This window comes from Dipodomys merriami, unplaced genomic scaffold (genome assembly GCF_024711535.1).
Source record: "Dipodomys merriami isolate MVZ:Mamm:240054 unplaced genomic scaffold, mDipMer1.0.p SCAF_36, whole genome shotgun sequence".
Lineage (NCBI taxonomy): Eukaryota > Metazoa > Chordata > Mammalia > Rodentia > Heteromyidae > Dipodomys > Dipodomys merriami.
Genome location: NW_027205159.1, coordinates 11059597 through 11083663, shown reverse-complemented (window position 1 = coordinate 11083663; position 24067 = coordinate 11059597). Strand labels below are relative to the sequence as shown.

Below are 24067 nucleotides of genomic sequence, written 5' to 3'. Positions count from 1 at the left end.
AAAATAATGGTATTTGCAGGGAAATGGATGGAGCTAAAAGAAATTATGTTGAGGGAGGTAAACAAAGAGACAAACAGCACATGGACTCCCTGATAAGTGGATGTTAAATCCAAAACTTAAAGGTGATATGACAAAGTTGACAAGGCTTAAGAAACAAAGAACTCACAATTTTAAAAAATTCAAAATAAATATCACATTAAGAAGAATAAAAAAAAGGAAACAAGGGATTTTCACTCATCTGGTCAAATCACTACTAAATAATACTATGCTGCTGATCACATATATTGTATATATGTGCACACGAGGGAAACCAGGAGGAAGACACAGAACTAGAGGGAATCAGGGAAAAACAATACAACAGGACCCATCAGCTACACTGGTCATTGATCAAAACGCACTAAGCAACTCAATGGCAGCAATGGGAGGGAGAGAACAAGCTGGAAAGAGGGATCAGCTGACTCTATGAAAAACAAAAGAAAGGTACATATCCCAATTTGGAAGAAATAACTGTATTGTCAAAGCTCATAGAACTCATGAATGTTATTGACCATGACAGACAATTTGCCCCATGAAAGTTAGAATGCGTTTGTGACTTTAACTAGCATCACTATTCCACAATACTGTGAAATTAGGAAAATCATGTAATCACTTAATCACAATAAATAATTTGAAAAAAACTGTTGGTTTTTCATCATTTTAATTTTAGGTTTATTTATTTGTTTTTGTTGTTGTTTCTTTTTTAATTCTCTTTATAATCTTTTCCATTTTGGTCCTTTAGGATTTTTGAGGTTTTTTGCCTTAATTGCTGTTTTGTTCATCCCCAGATGTATACTTGTCTTCAATTGTAAGAATTTATCTTTCATTGTGTGCATACTTAATTCAGATATCAATTACTCAACTCACAAAATGTCAGTCTCAACTCCTTTAATTGTAGTAATATGTCTTTATGCTTAACTAATTTTAAATGTTTCATTTCTAAATTTTATATTTTTAATTTTTCCTTTTTCTTCATCTCTCTTCTCCTTTCCTTCTATCCCTTCCCTCCTCTGAATTTAGGAATTGGTTATATTTTCTCTCTCACTTTCCATCACTACATTTCTCCAATCTTATTTTCTACTCACAATTCTCCCTAAACCTATTAATTTCCGATCTGCTGACTCCTTCTTTGATTTTTCTTTGTCCATTGATCCCTAGTTTATTGTTGAACTAGATTTCATCTGTACACATTTTGACTGTGTCAGTCTACACAACTACAGGACTCTGGTTCACACTTGCTTTAAAATAGTCTTCTATCTCAGAATTGGTTTGGCTTTCATACCCAAATGGGCTGAACAAGCCAGAGAAACAAAAGAAAAAAAGCAAGTCTAGGTATCTCAACCCCAGCTCATGATAATCAGGCAAAAGTGCACTTAATGAATAAAACAGAGGGGAGTTCCCACAATCCTCTACAAACACTACTGGTAAACATGCTGAATGAAAAGATTGCAAGCCTGCAAAGGACTCTGTGTGAGTGTGACAGGAAAATGCATGAGCATGGAATGGAAATGTGTGAGTGTGATGAGGCTAACCAAAGATGAATACAGGAAGGTCATGAGAGTGAGGAGGCTAATCGAAGATTAATAGAGGAATTTCATGGGCAGGATGAGAATACACAAAGATTAATAGAGGCATCATGGAATCCACAAACAGAAACCTGGAGTAATCCATGGAGTACACAAAAGGAATGCTGAATGAACTCCAACAGAAGGAAAGGGAGTCCAATGAAATTATAAGCAATCAACTAAGGGATTTGAGAATGAACACTGAAAAACAAATGAAGGAGGTAAAGAAGTCTATACAAGACCTAAAACCAAGCTCCAAAAAAGAATTTGAAGCCATCAAATCTGACCAATTAGAAGAAAAGGAAATAAAAAACAAAGTAGAAAATCTTCATAGTAGGTTACAACATGCAGAAGATAGAATCTCTGGGATTGAAGAGAGCCTAGACAATAGAGAAAGAACAGATAGTACTCAAGACAAATCCAAGAAATATGATAGATCTGTAAAAGATTTAGAAGACACCATCAGAAGGCCTAATTGAAGGCTAATGGATGTAGAGGAGGGCCTAGAGACAGAAGTTAAAGGTCTAGGAAACTTATTTAACAGGATCTTATTTAATAGAGAACTTCCCAAACATCCAAAAAGATAGGCCCATTCAGATACAAGAATCCTTTGGAACCCCAAATAGACCAGACCAGAACAGTTCATCCCATATTGTAGTCTGCACAAGATCAAGTGAGACCAAAAAGGATCCTTAAAGCTGTCAGGGAGAAACAATAATCCACCTATAAAGGGAAAACAATCAGAATGACTGCAACTTTCTCAGCAGAGACAATTAAAGCAAGAAGAGTCGGGTAGATGTATGGCATGACTTAAAGACACACAACGATCAACCAAGATACCTGCACCCAATAAAACTGTCCTTCTAATGGGAGCACAAATAAAAACCTTCCACATCAAATAAATATTAAAGGAATATATCTCCATAGAACCAGTCCTACCTGATCGAGAGCGGGGAGAGGGACGGAGCACGGCCTGCTTCCCCGGGCCCTCGGTGCCTTGCGGCCCCAGGCCTGAGGCTGAGCAGAGGGCCCCGGCGATCGGCCTGTATGCAATCTTTGTCCCGCAGACATGGGAGGAACTCGCAGCAGCGAGCTCTCTGCATCCCCGCGCCACGCAGCAATGATTGATAGCGATGGTGCTCCACGTTGCCAGGTCTAGACGAAGGCCTCGCCCAGCTGCCTTGGACTCAGTGACTTTGTGTTGTGCTGGGCATGGCGCAGCCAGGCGACCACGGCAGAGACTTTCACGAGCTGGAGGATGGAGACCGCAAGTGGCCTTGGAGGCTCGCCAGCATTCTAGGCCACTGATCTGGGACCTGGGGTGACCACCCTGCCTCACAGAGAGGCCGCACCCCGCGACAAGGACACAGGAAGGCCTTAACGGTCCTGACAGGTGAGCGGAGTCCAGGATGGCGGCAGGGGCAGCGGTTGGCGGCCGGGGCGGTTGGGCTGGTGCCCGCGGAGAAACGGTAGATTGATGGCCACGGGTGACACAGGTGTCCACCGGAGCCCACCAAGGTTTGCGGGCCGCTGGCAGGCCTGTGTCCATCGTATGTAAAGGCTGCTCTCAGCTTCCCCAACCTTCTCAAAGACGACCTTTCGTCCATCTGTCCATCTGGCATTCCGGATGGGAAGAGGTTGCCCACCGGTGATAAAGGAGATGCAGGAAGTCGCACCTGTCAACGCCATGGGTTTGTAAAGACCATAGAAACGTCTTCTGGAAGTGACCTGGGATGGCGGCGTGAGACCAGCTCCAGGGGACACAGCCAGAGCCGCACTCCTCCGCGTTTGTTCTGTTCCCTGGTTGGAGGACATGGAACAGAAGACCTGTGAGAAGGAAGAGGGGGCCGGCGAAGACGTTTTCCGGCGACAGCCATTGATCTGCGTGCAGCTCATCCCCCTTGCTGTATGCAGAGCTGACTGCGCTTAAGTACCTTGGATATGCTGAATGCCTGATGTATTTTAAGTGCCATTTTAGGGGGAGGAAGAACGGTTAACCGCTGGAGTTGTAGGCGTGGTGCTTATGCCTTGGTACCCAGGTGAAAAAAATGCAAAGAGGCCACGCCAGTGCTTACAGTGGAGGGTAACATTGTCTCATTTTGTTTTACTTTCTTGTGTACATAGTGTATATAAAGGACAAAGGAGTCCTAACTCACATCTAGTCTTTTTAGATGCTAGAGCGTTTGGCAGTGTATTACAAAAGTAAAATTAGTAGACTTTGTATGTTCTGTGTTAAAATTCTGTGCTAAAAAAGTGCCCAATGTATGTTAAATGTAGAGATAGTAAAATATCACTTTTTAGGTATCTTTTTGCTAACATTCACATGAAACACTGTCTTTAGAAAATGGAATAGGGAAACCACCTCTGTGAGCAGGATGGCCTATCCTCCTTTATTGGTTTGGAGGAGAGGTGGAAGCAAGCAATTGCAAAATGTAATATGCTGGTGTATTCATACCTGGACATCCTTAGATGTCATTTTTCTGTATTGGGCGTTTTGATTTGCTGTGTATATAGTGTGTATATATATAGAGAGAGAGCGAGAGATAGATAGATAGATAGATAGATAGATAGATAGATAGATAGATAGATAGATAGATAGATAGATAGATAGATAGATATAGATGTAGATATAAAATGTACCAAAAAACCCAGTCCTACTAAAGATACTTAAAGAAGTCCTAAACATAGAAAATCAAAAAGAGCATAATAAAGGCCAGGAAACAGCCCCCAAACACAGAATCCAAGAAGCACAGGAAAAGTCCAGTTGGCCCTGCCCCCAAGAATGTGGATAACATGGCAGGAACTACCAAACACCTATCAGTCCTAACTCTCAATATTAATGGATTTAATTCTCCAATTAAGTGAAAAACACTGTCTAGTTGGATCATAAAGCAAGATGCTTCTATCTGCTGCCTTAAAAAGACAAACCTTGCCCACCTTGTCTCCATCAGAAAGAATGGTATTGCCCCATTTCTTAGGAAATGGAAAGATTTATAAGTGAAGTAAGCCAGACGCAAAGAAACATAGGTCCCATGGATTTGCTTTTATGCAATAACTAGTACACGTGTAGGACAAATAGAAAATGTCATGATGTTTAGTGAAATAAACCCAAAGTTTGGGAAACAATTTTTTTTCTTTCTTGCTATTGTTTCTAACATTTTTATTATGTACCATGTGATTTTTATGTTTCTTTGTATGTTCCTTCCCCACATTATAACCACTATTTTCAGTGTATTTGATGTCAGTGCTCTGCATCTTGTGTACACACTTCTCTAATTCAGAGATGGCAAGGGAAAAAACACAATGCTTAAATAGGGATACAGATTAACCCATTGTAACAATGAGATGTACAAGGGTGGGGGAGGAGGGATAGTTGTGGAGGTGGGGGCGAAGGGATGGTAGGGGAATAAAAAGGAGGAGGAAACAAAACTTGATAGGAAATGTACTCATTATCTTGCTCCTGTAACTGTAACTCCTCTGTAGAGTATTAAAGAGATCTAATAACAACTGATGCTGGAGGGGATGTGGCCAAAAGGGAACACTACTGCATTGTTGGTGGGATTGTAAACTTGTCCAACCACTCTGGAAATCAATATGGAGGTTCCTCAAAAGAGTACAAATAGAGCTCTCCTACGACCCAGCAATCCCACTTTTGAGCATTTACCCAAATGATCACAAACAAGGCAATCCTAAAGCTGCCTGCACAACTATGTTTATCACAGCATCATATACCATAGCTAAGATATGGAACCAACCCAGATGAACCTCAGTAGATGAATGGATCAAGAAAATGTGATACACACACACACACACACACACACACACACATATACTCACTCACACACACAGACACAAAATGGAATTCTATGCCTCCATCAGAAAGAATGGGACTAGCCCCTTTGTTAGGAAATAGAAAGACTTGGAAAAAATTATTAAGTGAAATAAACCAGGCCAAACAAACATAGGTTCCATGGTTTCCCTTATTTTCAATAAATAGTATATATCTAGGGCAAACAGAAAAGGTCAAAAGCTACGTACATATGACCATATAACCTGAAATGAACCCCAAGATAGGGACACTATATTTCTTGCTGTTGTTTTTAATGTATTTATAAGGTACTATTTGATTTTTTTGTTTCTTCTTATGTTCTTTCCCCATGGCATAACCTGGTTTTCCCTATAGTTAATTCCAGTGCCCTGTATCTTGTTTATAAAATTTTCTAATTTGGGGAAGGTAAGGGAAATAACAAAAAGCTGAAATGATGATATAGGTTGACTCACTGTAACAATGAGATGTACAAGATACCATGTTGAAAACAAACTTTTCAACTTGATATGGGGGTTGGAGGGGGGCAGGGTGGGAAGGATGGGAGGGACGGAGGGAAGGGATGTTAGGGGATAAACAAAGGAGGAGGTAACAATGCTCCATAGGACATGTACTCATTAACTTAGTCATGTAACTGTAACTCCTGGGTACACTACCTTTACAGTAAAAATACACACTAGAAAAGATGTGAACCAATAATTTATATAATAACATAATTTATTTGTTCATAGAGGTGTGTGTCCTTGTGTTTGTCTATGTATGTGTAGTGCTTAGGGGCATAATATTTATTTCATTTTGTCCATGACAACATATGTGCAATTGACATACAGTTATAATTTTCAGTTCCTTTCCTTACATCCATTATTTTGTGCTTCAAATATTTACTTCATTATGTTTAATAGTAACAAGGATCATAGTAACTTATGCCTGTAAACCCAACTAAACTGGAGACACAGATTTTAAGATAGTGAGTAAAAGCCATTGTGGAAGGCAGTGAGGTCTATCTCAAAAGCACGTTGAGGCAAGTGGTGCATGGTAGCTATGCAGGAGATGAATTTAGAAGGATTTTAACAGAAGGCCAAACTTGGTAAAATCACAAGACATTATCTGAAAAAGAAACGAAAGTAAAATCTATGGTGTAGTGGCTTAAGTTGTAGACTCTAATAAGCAGGAAACCTTGAGTTCAAACACCAATAGAACCAAAAGGGTTGTTTGAAATTCATTGTTTATCATTTACTATTATGCATATAATATCCTCAATACAAATCATACTTTCAGTTCCTTCTATTGCCTGTAAATTCATTTTTGTTTAAATTTTGGCGCTAGTCCATGGACTTGAACTCAAGGCCTCCTGCTCATTCTGGCTTGGATTTTTCACTCAAGGTTGGTATATTTCCACTTGAGCCATACCTCCAGTTCTGGCTTTTAATAGGAGATAAGAGTTACAAGAATTTATCCAAAGATGATTGAAAAATACTGAAGTGTTCTCTTCCCATGGCTATCATGATGAATCTCTTTTATTCTGCCCTTCACTGTGTCTGTACTTGGCATATGGGAGTGAGTAGCCAGAACTAATATAGCTAGGACTCTGCACTTTGAGAGGGAGGGTGGTTAAAATCCGGATTCAAAATGATCTGTGTCCAGCATGGAGCTGTGCCTTTCATTCTGTTAGACTGAGAAACAGGGAGACACAAGCTTAGTCGATAGTTTAGTTAATTTTGCATCCACTGATTTGATATTTCAATTGATATATCAACATTGAACAGTAAATTATCTTGACTGTATTTTCACAGAAACTCTCCTGTGTAAGTCATTACAGTTTTTATTCTCTCTGTCTCACAGTTCTTTTGGAGAGTACTAGAGTTTGAACTAACGGCCTTAGGCTTGGTAGGCTGGCAGTCTTATCCGTAGAGCCACATTCCCAATTGTTTTTGCAACTTTAAAAGCATACACTTACATGAGTTTCACTCAAAGTTATTTGCAGTGAAATTGTTCTTTAATATAACATTAGACTAAATCCAAAGAGAATTCTGGGAATTAAGATGAAAATCTTATCAAGCAGTTACTATAATCCTAAGAAACAGAGACACTAAAACTAAGTAACCACCTAAGCATTTACCTGTTATGAAGAAACTGTTATGAACAAAAAGAAATCCCAGTGATCTCAGGCTCTCTGCTACTTTGAAGGCTGAAACCATGTCTATGTGGAATGTACCTTGGGTTGTTTCTGCTCCTTCAAGTTGTGCTCATTGGATGGCCATGCATGTCTGGGTGGACTGTGCAAGCAGCTCTTTGCTTTAGCTTAAGTTCTCTCACTCTTGATGACCTCTCTGTCCACCTTCTAGTTTCCCAATACAAATTAATCTCTCCTTTTCCATCTACAACATGTGTCTCAAGAAAGCAGTTCCATTTGTAACATTTCTATTCCATGTATGTCTTTATAGACTCATAGTGAAGTGCCCATCCATAGCCACAGTCTAGCTGTTACACTGTGAGATTAAGGTCAAAGATATGCCTCAGGGACCCTGCCCTCCCTTGCTTAATGGTGTGTGGCATCAGTTAAGTTCCTTAACTGTCTGTTTCAGTGTCCTTGTTTGTGTAACTGTTACAATATAGTTAACTGCTTTGCAGTATCTTTCTCTGGGGTTTTGCCTTCTTCCGTCCATGGCCCAATTGCTTCCTTAGCTAATTTCACTCACAGGATCATATATCTCAGAAACCTAAGTATTTTTTTCAATGGCAACAAATCCCTGAGGCCTTTAATCACACCACATTTCTACCTCTTCATTCTATTTACTCTTATATCCTCTGTTAGAACTTTGCCTGTAAAAGAGAGAATGACCCATGGTTTGTCATTATTATTGCTCTTAATTCACCTTTTTGTATACCTTTCCCCCAATACTTAACTCATGATATTCAATACTGGAAACCTTTTAACACACCCTAAAAACTCTTTTAGAATGATTTTTCCTCAAGTTATTCCTTCAGAATGGTGAGATATATTTCCAGGTAAAAGTTATAATTGGTAAGACAATGTTCTATAAAATGGAAGAGTTTACCTATGCATTGATAAAGATTAATTTATAAGTCCTAAAAATAAACATGAATGACATAAAATAGAATAAGAGCACAATGTGACAGTAATAATCACTAGACAATATGTTGGAAATGAAATTTACACTTGCAGGGGGTGGGGATAGGAGCAGGGGCAGAATAGGAGAAAATGAGGGAGGTAAGTGACACTGTTCAAAAAGAAATGTACTCATGACCATACTTGTGTAACTGTAACCCCTTTGCATATCACCCACCTTTAAAATAAAAATTAAAAAAATAAAACAGAAAATTAGAACAGAACAATCATAAGGGATGCCCAAGAATCTAATCATTAATAATACATCATATATACAACATTTTACATCATCTACAATGATACAGTATATGTTTAATTATCACATATATATCTTACACATAAAGTATATGCACATATATATGATACATAAATTGTGTACATGTGTTCACTTGGCAACCTGAGAATTATAGGGATTCTGACTTAAAAAATACCTGCTTTATCTTGAGGTTTCTCCACCTTCTTTTTATAAATGAATGACTTGAGTGTTTTTACTATAAGGGTCAAAGATTCCTAGATGTTTTAGATTGAAAAAGAGATTTATTGATGTAGGAATACTTCTGTGAATCTTGGTGGGAGCAGTTGTGGACAACAGAAGGCATAAACACAGAAAACTCCTCACCTTCACCTCACCTTGCAGTGTTCAGATGACAGCACAGGATGGCTGGACCTCTAGTGGGATTGCTGTCCTTTGAATTCAGTGTTCTCCTGGCAATGACAGCTTGACTAATAAGTGAATCTGGAATTTAGGAAAAGAAATAGAGTAAATTTATCCTTCCTTTGCCCCTCCTTTCCTCTACCTCCATCCACTTCCATCCATCTCTCTTCTTCCATCCTAGCTTTTCTTCTCTCTATTTCTCTCTAATTTTCCTTCTCATATTTCTCAGGTAATCTATCGGGTTGAAATTATTCCACAATAGAAGTCTATTTTAAAATTAAATAATTATATCTATAGTTCATCATTCTAATTGATCTAAAGAAAAAAAACTCTATATTGTCTCTATAGTAGTTGAAAAATGTTTTTAAAGGTTTCAGCAGCTACTCATGATCTATCATCAGGCCAGAAATAATAAAAAATAGCTCTTTGTTAAAAATGATCAGCAAAACTCTACAATAAACACTGTACTCATTAATATGGTATTTAACATTTTACCACTCAGGTTCTATTAAAGACAAAAATGTCATAATCAGTTTTTGTATCCAAATTTATACTGAGGTTCTCCAAATGAATTAGAAAAATTATCATCAAAACCAAAACCAGAACCAAACGGAAAAAATACAAAAGGCATGAAGCAGATAAATGAAGTAGCAAAATGTCTTTCTTTGATGAAAAACTTTATCTACAATTTTTTTCAAAATCTAAAGACAAAATGTATTAAGTAATAACATAATAGTCTTTGCCCATATTTAGAATAGCTGTTCATAATTAAAAGACAAATAAATATAAGGTATTTCCATAGCTATCATTTAGAATCTAATTTTAGTATTTCAGTTTCCAGCCCTGAACCAGTAGCTGAAGCCTACAATCACATTTACTCAAAAAGTTCAGACCTTGAGAACTGCTGCTCCAGGTAAGCATGGGCAGGATTCCTATCTTATGATTCTAGGACAGATCCTGCAAGTGGAAACATGAGGTAAGTAGCTGGGGCAGCCCTGCCTCACACTTCTGCATCTCTGGTGGTTTATGTTAGGGCTTGTATCACTGTGGGAGGGTAACTATAATCCTGCATACAGAAATAACTTGCAACATCTTCAGGCTGCAGGCTGCTGATGGTAAGAGTGAATTCTGTCCCACGTCCACTGCCACTAAATCTAGAGGGGATTCCAGATTGTAAACTGTTTGCAGCATAGATCAGGAGTTTAGGTGCTTTCCCTGGTTTCTGTTGGTACCAGCTTAACTCATTGCTAACACTCTGACTGGCCTGACATTTCATGGTGACTCTATCTCCAGGAGATGCAGACAGAGTGGATGGAGACTGGGTCATCTGGATGTCACATCTGGTACCTGGCATTGGAAAAGTAATAATTACATACATGGAATCAATAAATCAATAAGTAATACATAGAACCAAGCATGCTATAAGAAAGCTTCATTAATAGCCAAGTATCAGTGACTACAACACAAGGAGGAAATCCTCATCATTGTCTTTCCTTACTTGGAATCCAGAGCAGCAGGAGACCTAGGAGCTGAGTGAGGGCCCTCATGTTCATGCTGTGTGCTGACTGAGACTGATGCCTGCACCTGGGGTGAACAGCCTATTAAGAAAGTATCAGGGTGGGGACTGTGCTGTGGGCTCATGCAAATCAGTAGGGGTTTGGGTTTGTACAGCTGCAAATTTGAATCTCTTAGTAAATGGGCCTAGACACCATCCTCCTTGTCTGTATTTCCACAGAGAAGAGATTGCATCTGTTATCAAGCCAGTACAGATGCACCTGTAGAAATAACTTGAAGCAAATTTGGATATAGATTTTTAATGTCACATTAGAAACAGTGATATTTCATCATTTGCAAAAAATGCAAGAACAAGGTTAGAATTATGTTTAATGAAGTCAAGCTTAGAGACATAAAGTACACATGATTTCTCTCATATGCAGAAGCTAGTTCAAATGTATTAATGCATATATAAACACATAGAGGGGCATATGCAAGGGTAACAAGTGTGACATTTACATGGGAGAATTGCAATGATGTAACTCCTTAGATAAACTAACCCAGTTCAATAAAATGAATACAGGCACTTGAACGATGTGGAGGGGAGGTCAAAGGGAGGAGTAGATGAATGTAGCGAGGAGAGTAGGGAGAATGCAGTTACAAAATCCAATGCAGATCCTGTGAAACTGAGAAAGTTGCGGGGAGGTATTAAGGGAGAATAGTAAAAGGAGTGATGGTATGACATCAGTCAAGCTGCATTGTACTTATAAACTGAAAGTACTTTGTACTACTACTTAAAGATAATACTACTTAAAATAATAAATAAGCTATTAAATTTTCTGACCTTTTGTAAGGAAGAATGCTCACTTTTACAGAAGATGTGTAATCCACTATATGCCATATGTAAATCAATGCATGAAAGAAAGGGCTGTTCAGTGTGTTTCATACCATTTGAGCTTCCAGATCCACCTTCATTACTGCTCAATGATCCATTACTTCAAATATGGGAAGGGATTCTTATAGAGGAATGGAGGGATTTTTATGTTAACATCATAGATCTGTATCTGTTCTTATCTCAATACTGGCAACAAAAGCTTCTACCTTCCCAACTTCCTCCTCTAATCAGGCTGCATGCTCTGACAGAGCCTTTTTTACACAGATCTTTTCTAAAGGCCTCTAGCTAGTGATGCGGAAAAGGACACAGCATGTCAATCATGAGAGATTGTTTTCCATTTATATTGAAGAGTCTCTGTGAGTGAAATTGCAATTAAGACATCAAACAAAGACTTACCTTTCAACTCAATTCTGGGTAGAGCAGACCCTGAATATCTCCTTACTAAGTGTGACTCCTCACTTTGGTTCTAGTTCATTGTACACAAGGCACCAGGACTTGCACCCTGAGTGGCTCTGTGGTCACATGCAGGAAATTGCACCATCTTCCACTGTTCCTCAGTGGTTCCCATTCACCTGCTGCTTCTGCACAAAAACAAGATGAGATCTGTTAGATGTGGAGATCTGTTAACTCCCAGAAGCCCAGGGAAATTAAGCTCCCAGGGCTGTCAGAACTGTTCCTGACATGGCATGATTGACCTAGTCCAGCACTCCATACAGGTTATACAGGCTCTCCTAATTCTCAATGTTCCAAACACAATAAAAAAAATTTCACCCACCACTCTATATTATCTTAGAATAGTCATCATTTCAAAATAAAAGTATACTTTATAAATTAATTTTTAATTTATCCTATACCAACTCTGTAGGTGAAAAGATCTGAATATTGGATAGAAACATTGGATAAAAATGACTCTTTTAAGTGCAATATCTATCACTGAAGAGTAATAGGAATTATTTAACCTCTATATACAATTTTAAGGATGAAACAATAACAATCGTTTCTTCAATTATACTTTTATTTCTTTGTTTTCATCTTTTGAGTAACTATATAATCTGGTCTCACTGTAATTGAGTAAAGATATGAAATCTATGGCTGGGAAGGTGTCTCAGTGGTAGAGCACTTGTCTTGCATGCATGAGGCCCTGGGTTCTATTCCTCAGTACCACTAAGCAAAAAGAAAAAAGCTGGAAGTGGCACCGTGGCTGAAGTTGTAGAGCACTAGCCTTGTGCTGAAGAGCTGAGGGACAGCACCCAGGCCCAGAGTTCAGGCCTCACGACCAGACTCCACCCCCCCCAAAAAAAGAAATGCAAATCAAAACATCATTGACATTCCACCTCACCCCAGTTAGAATGGCTATAATCAAGAACTTTAATAACAACAGATGCTGGAGGGATGTGAACAGAAGGGAACCCTACTGCATTGTTGGTGGGAGTGTAAACTTGTTCAACTACTTTGGAAAGTGGTATGGAGGTTCCTCAAAAGACTCCACATAGAACTCCTCTATGACCCAGCAATCCCACTTTTGGGCATTTACCCAAAAGATCACAAACAAGTCCACACTAAAGCTACCAGCACAACTGTTTATTGCAGCATTATTTACCATAGCTAAGATATGGAACCAACCCAGAAGGCACTCAGTAGATGAATGGATCAAGAAAATGTAGTCTATATACAGAATGGAATTCTATGCCTCCATCAGAAAGAATGACATTGCCCCCTTTGTTAGGAAATGAAAAGACTTGGAAAAAATTATATTAAGTGAACTAAGCCAGGTCCAAAGAAACATAGGTCCCAAGATTTCCCTTATCTTCAATAACTAGTACATGTCTGGGACAAGCAGAAAAAGTCTAAAGCTATGTACATACGACCAGATAAGACAAAGTTAAGTGAAATGAGCCCCAAGATAGGGACACAAGTGGTTTTTTCTTGCTTGCTATTGTTTCTAATGTATTTATAGGGTATAATGTGATTTTTTGTTGTTGTTGTTGCTTTGTTTGTTCCTCCCCCATGGTATAACCCCTGTTTATACTGCATTGTTGTCGGTATAATTTATGGAGGGGAAGGAAAAAAAACAAAATGTTTAAATAGTGATACAGGTGGACCCATCGTAACAATGAGATGTAGAGGACACTATGTTGAAAAATGAACTTTACAAATTAGGGGGGGGAAGGTGGTAGTGTATTTGTGGAGGTGAGAGAGAAGGGATGGTAGGAGAAAAAAAGGAGGAGTCAACAATGCTTGATAAATGTACTCATTACCTAGCTCATGTAACTGTAACCCCTCTGTACAGTATTTTCACAATAAAAACTCATTTAAAAATATTCAAACACAATTTTATAATGACATCAGAATGTTATAACTGAATTAAAGATCATATAGGATGTACTCCAAAAAATACAAACAAAAAGGCACAGAGATGAGACCAAGAGATGAGAAATCTTTACCTTCAGATAGGACAGCTAATGATTGCATTAATCTTTTAGACTAACAACTTCCTAAAGAATATTCTGCAATGGCAATGCTGAGCAGTGATATCTGGCAGTCTCTAGTCACATATGCCCATTGAGCACTTGAAATGGAATGGATGAAACAGAAGTGTTTAGTTTATAATCTAACTAAAATGTAAATTTAAATAGTCATATGTGGCTCACATTTATTCAATCCATGGGCACCATGTTATCAGTTACATCATCAGTAACATCACAGCACAGCCACGCTAGTGATTGCTAGCACAGAGTTTGAATCACAGACTGAAGCACCTTCACTTCCAGATTCTCCTGGTGAAGGTGATATTGTCAGACCCATAGCCATACAACTGTGAGTGGACCTGGTCCAGAAGATGGAAACTTGGTAATTTGTAGCTTACATTGTACACTTTTATGTTTGAAACACTTTTAGTAATTTTGGTTTTAAGTTATGTTAAATTCATTGGACCTATTGGTGTTGGCTATTCTCATAATATGAGAAAAATTTCAGCTTATATTCAACTTTTACTGTTTATTTCAGGATTAAAAGTGCTTATGATTTTGATTTATATGCCAAAAAGTGCTCATATATATACATATATATATATATACATATATATATACATATATATATATATGTATATATGCAAGCCAAAAGGATTTTGGTATTTTTCAATATCATCTGACTATGGCTATGACAGAATCTTTCCCAGAACTCAAGTTTTCCTCCTTCTAAATACTTCCTCAGTCTCACAGATACTTATGGATACTTACTTCCCATGTCCATCATGGTGGCCACACCTGTATAATCACAGGTGCACACAAACACTCAGGAAGCAGGGGACACCAGAGCTTACCTCTCCCTACCTATCCTTCCTCATCTCCCTTTGTTCTTACATGGATGCAGAGCATCAACAGTCCTGAGATCTGAGCAGAGAATCTCACTTTGTGAGGGGAAGTGAAGAGGCTTGATAATTCAACATAAGGTTAGACCCCACTGCTGATGGCTCACATCTATAATCCTAGCTATTCAGGAAGCTAAGATCTAAGGATAATAGATCTTATGTCCAACTGATCAGCAAAAGTCTGAAAGGATTGGAGCTATGGCTCTAGTAGTAGAGCATCAGTGAAAAAGCTAGAAACAGCTTTCAGGCCCTAAGCTCAAGCCCTAGTACTTGTGCTTTTTGTGCATTTCACTGACCAGATCTCCCAGAACTACTTTTCCTTCCATGGGTTCCTGTTCAGTTATTTCATTTGGGGACTTGTATAGTCATTGACAGAAGGGATGTAATATTTTTGAAGTCAATAATCAGACTCCTGACAAAAAGCAAGGACTGGAGAAACACTAGGGCCATAATTGGGTCAGGTGAGAGGATAGAGAAAAGTATCCTATCTCTTTCATCTCTGAGGTCAGAGCATCACAAGGTGATGACTCCTACACTGGTATGATATCTTCTGTCAAGTCCTCCAAACTCAAACTACTGCTTCAGTTCAGAGAATGTGCTATTCTGCTCCCCAGACAAGCTTTGAAATAGGACAGCTGGGCCAAGCCCTACAGAGATGTTTTTGTTAAGGACTGTATCACAGTGGGAGGAGTATATCTACTTTGCATGCAGTAATAAACCCCACTATGCTCAGCCTCCACATTCCTGATTTGCAGGGTGAAATCTGTGCCTGACCCACTGCCACTGAATCTGTCTGGGACCCCAGATCCTTGGTTGATAGCCCAATAGATCAATCGTTGTGGAGACTGTCCAGGTTTCTGAAAATACCAAGATAGAAGGCTAGCTCCATCACCATATATGAGGCTCTGACTTGACCTACAGGAGAGGGAGACCGTCTCTCCCAAGGTGACAGCCAGGGAGAGTGGAGTCTGACTCATTACAATATCGCCACTGGACTCTGAAATTAAAATAAATCAAAAGTACAAAGTTATATGTGGTATGTAATTTTTCTGTGGTTATATATAATTCCCGATCTTTTTCATGGTTTTTCTTCTATCCTGAAACCATTCCATATTTCAAAACATACACAAATATTAAAAAGCATAAATGAGGTTCTAGATCTCATGTATACTACCCACTGCACAGCTGTCATAGTTGTCACCAAAGCTCAGAACCTGGTTCCATCTAGAACGTTCATCACTCTCATATAATTAACTTCAACTGCCTCATTCTAGAGGACAAGTTCTGTGCATCTAACCCATGAACTGAATACAAACAAGAACCAGTGACCCTGAGGGCTCACCCTCAGCACCCTTTTCCATCCTTATCTCCCTCTGCCCTTACCAGTGATCCAGAGCATTAGAAGGCCCCAAACCCAAGAACAGAGCCTCATTTTAGCTGGGAATCCAGTAGATTTGAACACTGAAGTCAAGGTCAAGATGAGCCTTTATGTCAAACTAGGGCTGGACAGTCCTCCTTAGGGAGCACTATGCAAATCAGCAGGTGGGTGCAGCAGTGTGAGAAGAACAAAGCAGAGGGCAAGGACACCTCTCTGGTGAAGAAAGTGACTTAAATTTCTTCTGTGTTTGGAGAAAAGACCCACAAATACCAGGCTGGCTCCAGCAATGGGTAGAAGGACCCCTCTCCCCTGATGCCTGGATCTGCAGGGAGGATGTGGTGTACTTGACCCTGTCAACTTAAAACACTAGAGGCCCAATTCAATTGAAATGTGTGTCCAGGGGAGTCTTGGTGAAGGGTCAATTTGATTGACCCTCTTCTAGTTATTCTAGAGAAAAGTACTGTACAGAGACTTCATTTGCCATTGTCTCTCAAGACTTCTATCCAATATCACTGTGGTTTGAATTAGGTAAGGAAATCAAATACCTACTTCAGTTAATCTGATATCACAGAAAGAAAGTTAACTTATGATTAGCAAGTTATCAACACCTGTTAGAGATATTATTTATAAGCCAGACATTGGTGGCTCATGTCTGTAATACTAGCTATTCTGGAGGCTGAGTTCTTAGGACATGGTTCAAAGCCAGTCCAGGCAGAAAATTCCCCCTGTGATTCTTATCTCCAGTTAATCATTCAGAAATTGGAAGTGGTGCTGTGGCAGAAAGTGGTAGAGCATTAGCCTTGGGCAAAAGTGCTCAGGATCAGCGCCTAGGTCCTGAGTTCAATCTCTACAAGTGATAAAAAAAAATTAAGGTTCTTCATTGAGGGCATAATAAATTAAGTTCCTTATGGTCACTTGTGTCAAAACAAAATAACACTGAGGATAAAATCCTCCTTACAGAGGATAAACTAATAACATTTCTACATGAAAGAGAAAAATGACAGAGAAAACTTAATTTTTGGGGGGGTGTCCGGTCATGGGACCTGGGTGCTGTCCTTCAGCTCTTCAGCTCAAGGCTAGTGATATACCACTTGAGCCACAGCACCACTACCGGCTTTTTTCTTTTTGCTTATGTGGTGCTGGGAAATTGAACCCAGGGCCTCATGCATGCAAGGCAAGCGCTCTACCACTGAGCCACCTTCCCAACCCCAGAAAACTAAATTTTACATAGGCATTTTCACAATCAGTAAATATGGGATTACACTTCTTCAGCGTAACTCTTCACCAGACTAACAACAGCATTCTTAATATTTCTCTCTCTCTTCTATAAGACAGTATGAATAAGAATGCCAGTTACGTTCACTTAGTCAGACAATGGCAACATCTATTTTTTAATCTTTCTACAGAGTCTGCTCCTGGAAAAGTTATTAACTCTGTATTAGACCCTCCTTTTCCTGCCTGCATTCCATTGGGCAGCCACAGCCAGGACTCCACACCTCATAGCAGGACCCAGCAAGAACTGTTTTCATATCTCAGTATAACAACACTCAAGCTTTAGTCTTCCCTTAAGCTTCATCAGTATCTACTCAGAAACTGAATGCTGGTTCAGAGTTGTACAGAGGAATTCATATTCCACTCAGCCTGAAGAACATACATTTCTGTTGCTATTGGCCACGCTTTGTGACATTATCTTATGGGTTACAGAAAATTTCTTCTATTAAAATTTATTATAGGAATTTTTATTTTGATTAAGTGATTACATAAATTTCACAAATTTCACAGGATTGGGATACTTATAGTCACAAAGTATGTGATATTTATAGTCACCAACACATTCTAACCTTCGTAGGGTAAATTATCATGGTTCATAAAGTTTGTTAATTCTATGAGCTTTGACAATACAGTTTTCTTCCACATAGGGTGATATATACATTTCTTTCCTTTTGCTTAGGGACAGCTTTTCCCACTTTCCTGCTCATTCCCTCCCTCCCATTGTTTCCATTGAGTTGCTTTCTTCATATTTATCCATGTCCAGTGTAGCTGATAGGTCCCACTGTTGTATGTTTTCCCGTTTCCTTCTGTTTCTGTGTCTTCCTCCTAGTTTCCCTTTGATATGAACATATATACCATATATGTGGTATTATATATTATTTTATTTATTTATTTTATTTTATTTGGGATCATACTGTACAGAGGGGTTACAATTACATGGGCAGGATAACGTGTACATTTCTTACCAAGCATTGCAGCCTCATCCTTTGTTTTCCCTTACATCCCTTCCCAGCCTCCCCTCTCCCCCCCAGTACCAATCCTTACACACACACACACACACACACACACCCCGCACTGACGTTGTAAAGCTCATTTTGGACATGACAACTTGTACTTCTCATTGTTGCAACAGGTCCACTTGTATCCTTAAACGACTTGTTTTTCCCCATCTCCTCCACAAGTTATACTGACCTCAAATACAGTGAAAGTAGGGGGAGGGACATACAAAGCAACAAAGAGACAATCTTATAAATGCGTTAGACATAAATGCATGAAATAAAAAAGCATTAAAATACATATCTAAGGGTTCATTTTCCTAACATCATATTATCTGACCTTTTCCGCTTGACTCCTACATATACTAGATATTGCAAATAAGGGAAACCATGGAACCTATGTTTCTTTGGGCCTGGCTTACTTCACCTAATATAATTTTTTCCAAGTTTTTCCATTTCCTAACAAATGGGGCAATGTCATTCTTTCTGATGGAGGCATAGAATTCCATTGAGTAAATATACCACATTTTCTTGATCCATTCATCTACTGAGGGGCATCTGGGTTGGTTCCATATCTTAGCTATGGTAAATAATGCTGCAATTAACATAGTCGTGCTGGTAGGTTTAGTATGGTCTTGTTTGTGAACATTTGGGTAAATGCCCAAAAGTGGGATTGCTGGGTCATAGGGGATTTCTATGTGGAGTCTTTTGAGGAACCTCCATACTGCTTTCCAAAGTGGTTGAACAAGTTTACAGTCCCACCAACAATGAAGTAAGGTTCCCTTCTGTCCACATCCCCTCCAGCATCTGTTGTTGTTAGAGTTCTTGATTTTTACCATTCTAACTGGAGTGAGGTGGTATCTCAGTGTTGTTTTGATTTGCATTTCTTTTATGGCTAGGGATGTTGAACATTTCTTCATGTGTCTATTGGCCATCCTTCTTTCTTCTTCAGAGAAGTTTCTCTTTAAGTCTTTTGCCCACTTATTTATTGGGCAGTTGTTTCTTTGAGGATTTGTTGTTGGGGGATTTAATTTTTTGAGTTCCAAGTATATTTTAGATATGAGACCCTTGTCTGTTGTATGGCAAGTGAAGATCTTCTCCCAATCTGTGGGCTTTCTATTGATCTTGCTAGCTATGTCCTTTGCCATGCAGAAGTTCTGCAGCTTCATGCAATCTCATTTGTCCAACATTTCTTTGATTTGTTGTGTTTCCGGGTCTCTATTCAGAAAATTTCGGCCTGAGCCAAGGAGACCTAGGGTTTCTCCTATTCCATCCTGTAATGTTTTCAGAGTGTCTGCTTTGACTTCGAGGTCTTTGATCCATTTGGAGTTGATTCTGGTGCAGGGTGATATGTAAGGATCTAGTTTTAGTTTTCTATAAGTAGTTAACTTTAAATGTTGCCATGGATTGGAGAAAAGCAATTGATAAAAATCTCTCAAGTGACTACATCAGCCCAATAAAAGATATAGGTGGCAAAACTTTGTCAAGATCATACTAAATGGGGAAAACTGAAATTATGACATTATTTCCTCAAAAATAATAACATATAAGCATAACCAAGGAGATGAATCCTCTGTACAATGAAAACTATAATAATAAAACTAAAGAAATGAAATGCACAAACAAATATATGCATACATACATACTTCTTTTTTTTAATCTAGATATACTTCTCTTTGCTAAAGTAATGGCCCAACCCTGACTCCCTAGAGTATGTAGATATGTCATTTCCAAGTCAGGAGAGGCATTATAAAGTCTGTGCTGAGGGCCATGTAGAGAAAAGAATGTTTGGATAAAAAGGATCTTCTAGGTCCCTTACAGAAGAAAAAAATACATTTACATCTACAAACAATAACAGTAATGCATCCCATTTAGTTTATGTTTTTCTGATTCTGATCAAAAACCTATGCAGGATTACATCTTCAACTGCTAGGAAACATTCACAATTCAGCCTGCTGACAGCTCCTTCTGAGTGTCCCTGGTCCCAGTGAAATATCCAAGCCTAGAGACTCTTGGTTGATGATAAAACACTAACTCTGTGGTGTCCCTAGATTACTGATGGCTCTTTTAATATATATTTGTGGTTTTGCTTCCATCTAGTGGTATTCTTTTAACATTACATGCTTTAGAACCAGGATTCTATTTCTTTATATTTTATTAATTAATTTTTAATTTTACTGTATTGTAAAGATGCTGTACAAAGGGGTTACATTTATATGAGGAAGGTAATGAGTACTTTTCTTGTCAACCATTCTTACTCCCTCCTTTGTTGTTCTCCAACTATCCCTTCCCTCCCCTACCTCCTTCACACCTCCCCGCCAAAGTTGTAAAGTTCATTTCCAATATAGAGTCTTGTGGGTATCATCATTGCAATGGGTCATACTGTGTCCTTGTTTCAGTGTTTTGTTATTCCCTTTCCCCTGCCCAAATTAGACAAGTCTATATTCAAGTTTCCGGTACCAAAATCAGTACAGTGAAAACAGGGGATATACCATAGGGGGGAAGAACATACAAAAGAAACAAAAAAAAATCAAACATTACATTAAAAACAACAACAAAGAAAGTTCTCTGTGTCCATATCTTAGGATCGGGTTTCCCTCATTTGCAATAATTAGTATACATCTAGGATAATTTTATCTAAAAAGCAGAAAAGCTCAAAAACTATGTACATATGACCATCTAAGATGATGCTAAGCTAAATGAACGACAAGATTCTTTTTTCAGGTAGAGTTATAAACTCTTAACATTTCTATGGATTAAATTCAGATAAGATGGTAAATTTGTATCTGTGTGTCTGTGTGTGTGTATCTGTCTGTCTGTATCTGAGTGTGTGTGTGTGTGTGTGTGTGTGTTTGTGTGTGTGTGTGTGTGTCAGTGGTTTGCCAGTGATAACTTGAAGAATAAAAGCTAGTAAGTCCACACAGGTGAAGATAGAGAAACAAGAGGCAAAAACTGCACAGAGATCCCCAAATCTCTCCATGCCAAACCCTGGTATTTTACTAAATATGAATCACTGACTGCATGTGGAGGACTGAGTGGTGAAGAAAAATTTATCTCTAGTTGTTGCATGATATGCTACAGGTGTGGAGAACCAATGACTCACCTTGTGCTTATGTGGTTTGAATACTGTTGGCTTGCAATGTAGGTAATGCTGCTTTCCTGGACTCTGTCTGCTGGGAAAGTATTATAATTAATAGAAAAAGGAGCCTGTTGGTCTCCCTGTGGATTTGTCACTGTTCTTAGTCACAGTTGTCAAGTGTGCTCAGTACAAGATGATTTATCTTAGGATATGGATTTGTTTACAAACTATTGAGAAGTCTTAAGGCAGAAGTTCTGGGAACCTTTTCAAGAGTGGAGTTGAAGATGGAGCCAGTAGGATAGACCCTGGCTACTGGGATTCTCTGTTCAGTGATCTCTTGCAGAGAAGAGCTGTCCCTTTCCTCCTGCTCTGAGATTATAGCACCCAGACATGAGTGCTCAGAATCCACCTCCTGGCCTGCAGCTCTCTTGTGCTGTTTACATCCACATCTCACACTCCTGAGGATAAATCCAATACATGAGTTCATGGACTGATTCAGGTTTAGTGACTTTGCTTCACTAATACATACATTCCCACATTTAAACACTGACTTTAAAAAATCTACCTCAACATTTTATTACCACTACAAATAATATCCATTTCTCTCAATTCAGTGCTGGGGACACCAAATGCTTCTGGTGCCTAATTCATCTTCCATCATTGGTTAGAAAGTAAGCTAGGGCCTAAGTTATGAAGATGTGTTACTTAGCTTTCCCTTATTGTGTCTAAGACCTCAGTAAAAGCAGTATAAAGGGCAGGGTACTTGATTGCAACTCTTCGATCATAAAGTCTAGTCTACTGTGTGGGCAGATTTTGGTGAAGCTCACAACATGGCATCCAAGAAACAGAGGAAATGTTTACTTGGTTGCTACAACATTCTTCCCCTCTTATTTGATTAGATCTCAGCCTTTTGGAAGGGGCTGTGTATACTAGGGTGGGTCTTCTCTCTTAGTCAATTCTCTCTAGAGAATCTCTCACAGACAGGTCCAGAAGTATATTTTTTCATCTCCAAGCAATCCAACCAAGAGAACCATCATAAAAGATCATCAGATTTTTTTGTTTCTTTAAAACTTCAAAGAAAATAATGAGTATAGAAAGAAGATTATTGAGCCATATATACATGGTTTCCTTATAGTCTCCATGCTGTGTGTTCTTACATGTCTTTGTTTTTATTGTAAAAATATTGTACAGAGTGGTTACATGTATATGAGCAAGATAATGAGTACATTTCTAATCAAGCATTGTAGCCTCCTCGTTTGTTTCCCCTTCCCATCCCTTCTCATCCTCCCCCTGCCCCGCACCAAATCCTCCCTCCCTTCCCCTACACTAAAGTTATAAAGTTCATTTTCGACATATCAACTTGTACATTTCATTGTTGCAATAGGTCCACCTTAATCCCTATTTAAATGATTTGTTTTTCCCCTTCTAATCCACAAATTATACTGACATCAAATACAGTGAAAGCAGGGGTAATACTGTGGGGGAGGAACATACAAAGCAACAAAGAAATAATCTTATAAATGTGTTAGAAGAATTCCCATGAAAGGAAAAAAAACATTTAAATACATATCTTAGGTTTCATTTCCCTAACTTACATGTCTTTCTTTAAGATAGTCTCCGCAAAGGATAAACTATGTTTCATTGGATTCCTGATAATTTCTCTGTGTGTGTATTGTAGCTGCATGTAGCTGTTTATGCAGCCACATTTGGACATTTATATGTATATATGTACATGTCTATATGTACATATAGATGTATATATGCACACAATAAATATATAAATCTAGGCACATGTTTTATAGATGACCCATATAAACACATACCAATACATGTATACGTATGCCTATTTGTTAACTGTTAATTACTCATATTTGTTAAATCTGTACTATCTATTAAAATATCATTTTTATTTCTCTGCTTATACATTGCTATATATTATTGTATATTACATCATACATTACTATAATATGGATAAAGTGAATTCTAACTGTTCCTTACATGTTTCCATATGTGAATTACAATATATTCTACATATTCATATATTTTGCAGACTTTTTTATTTTTCCTTTTCCCCATTGTTTTTTAAATATCTGTAGTTATGCAATTGGTTTTAACAAAAACAGTATGCAATGAAGCACTGGTAAACAACTGCTAACAGTTATACATATCAACTATTCACACTTTCAACTGGTGATGATCCTGCTGGAGCTCCTTTAACTGTTTTGCTGCAGGCCACTCAGCTGGGCTCAAATTGGATTATGTTTGATCTTCCTCAGTGACTAAAGAGGCAGAGAATTATAGAGATCATGACCAACATCTAGAGGTCAAGGTACAAAGAGAAATTCCAGACACAAAATATCCAACAAAGAAAC

At 38.5% G+C, this 24067-nt stretch overlaps 1 gene segment (V, D, J or C); it reads right to left on the bottom strand.

Annotated features, from left to right (window-relative positions):
• Positions 1–15618: 15618 nt before the first annotated feature.
• On the bottom strand, positions 15619–15948 carry LOC138804241 (immunoglobulin kappa variable 2-30-like). The segment is given in 1 exon segment: positions 15619–15948. A coding segment is annotated over 1 exon segment (330 nt).
• Between the last annotated feature and the right edge of the window lie 8119 nt (positions 15949–24067).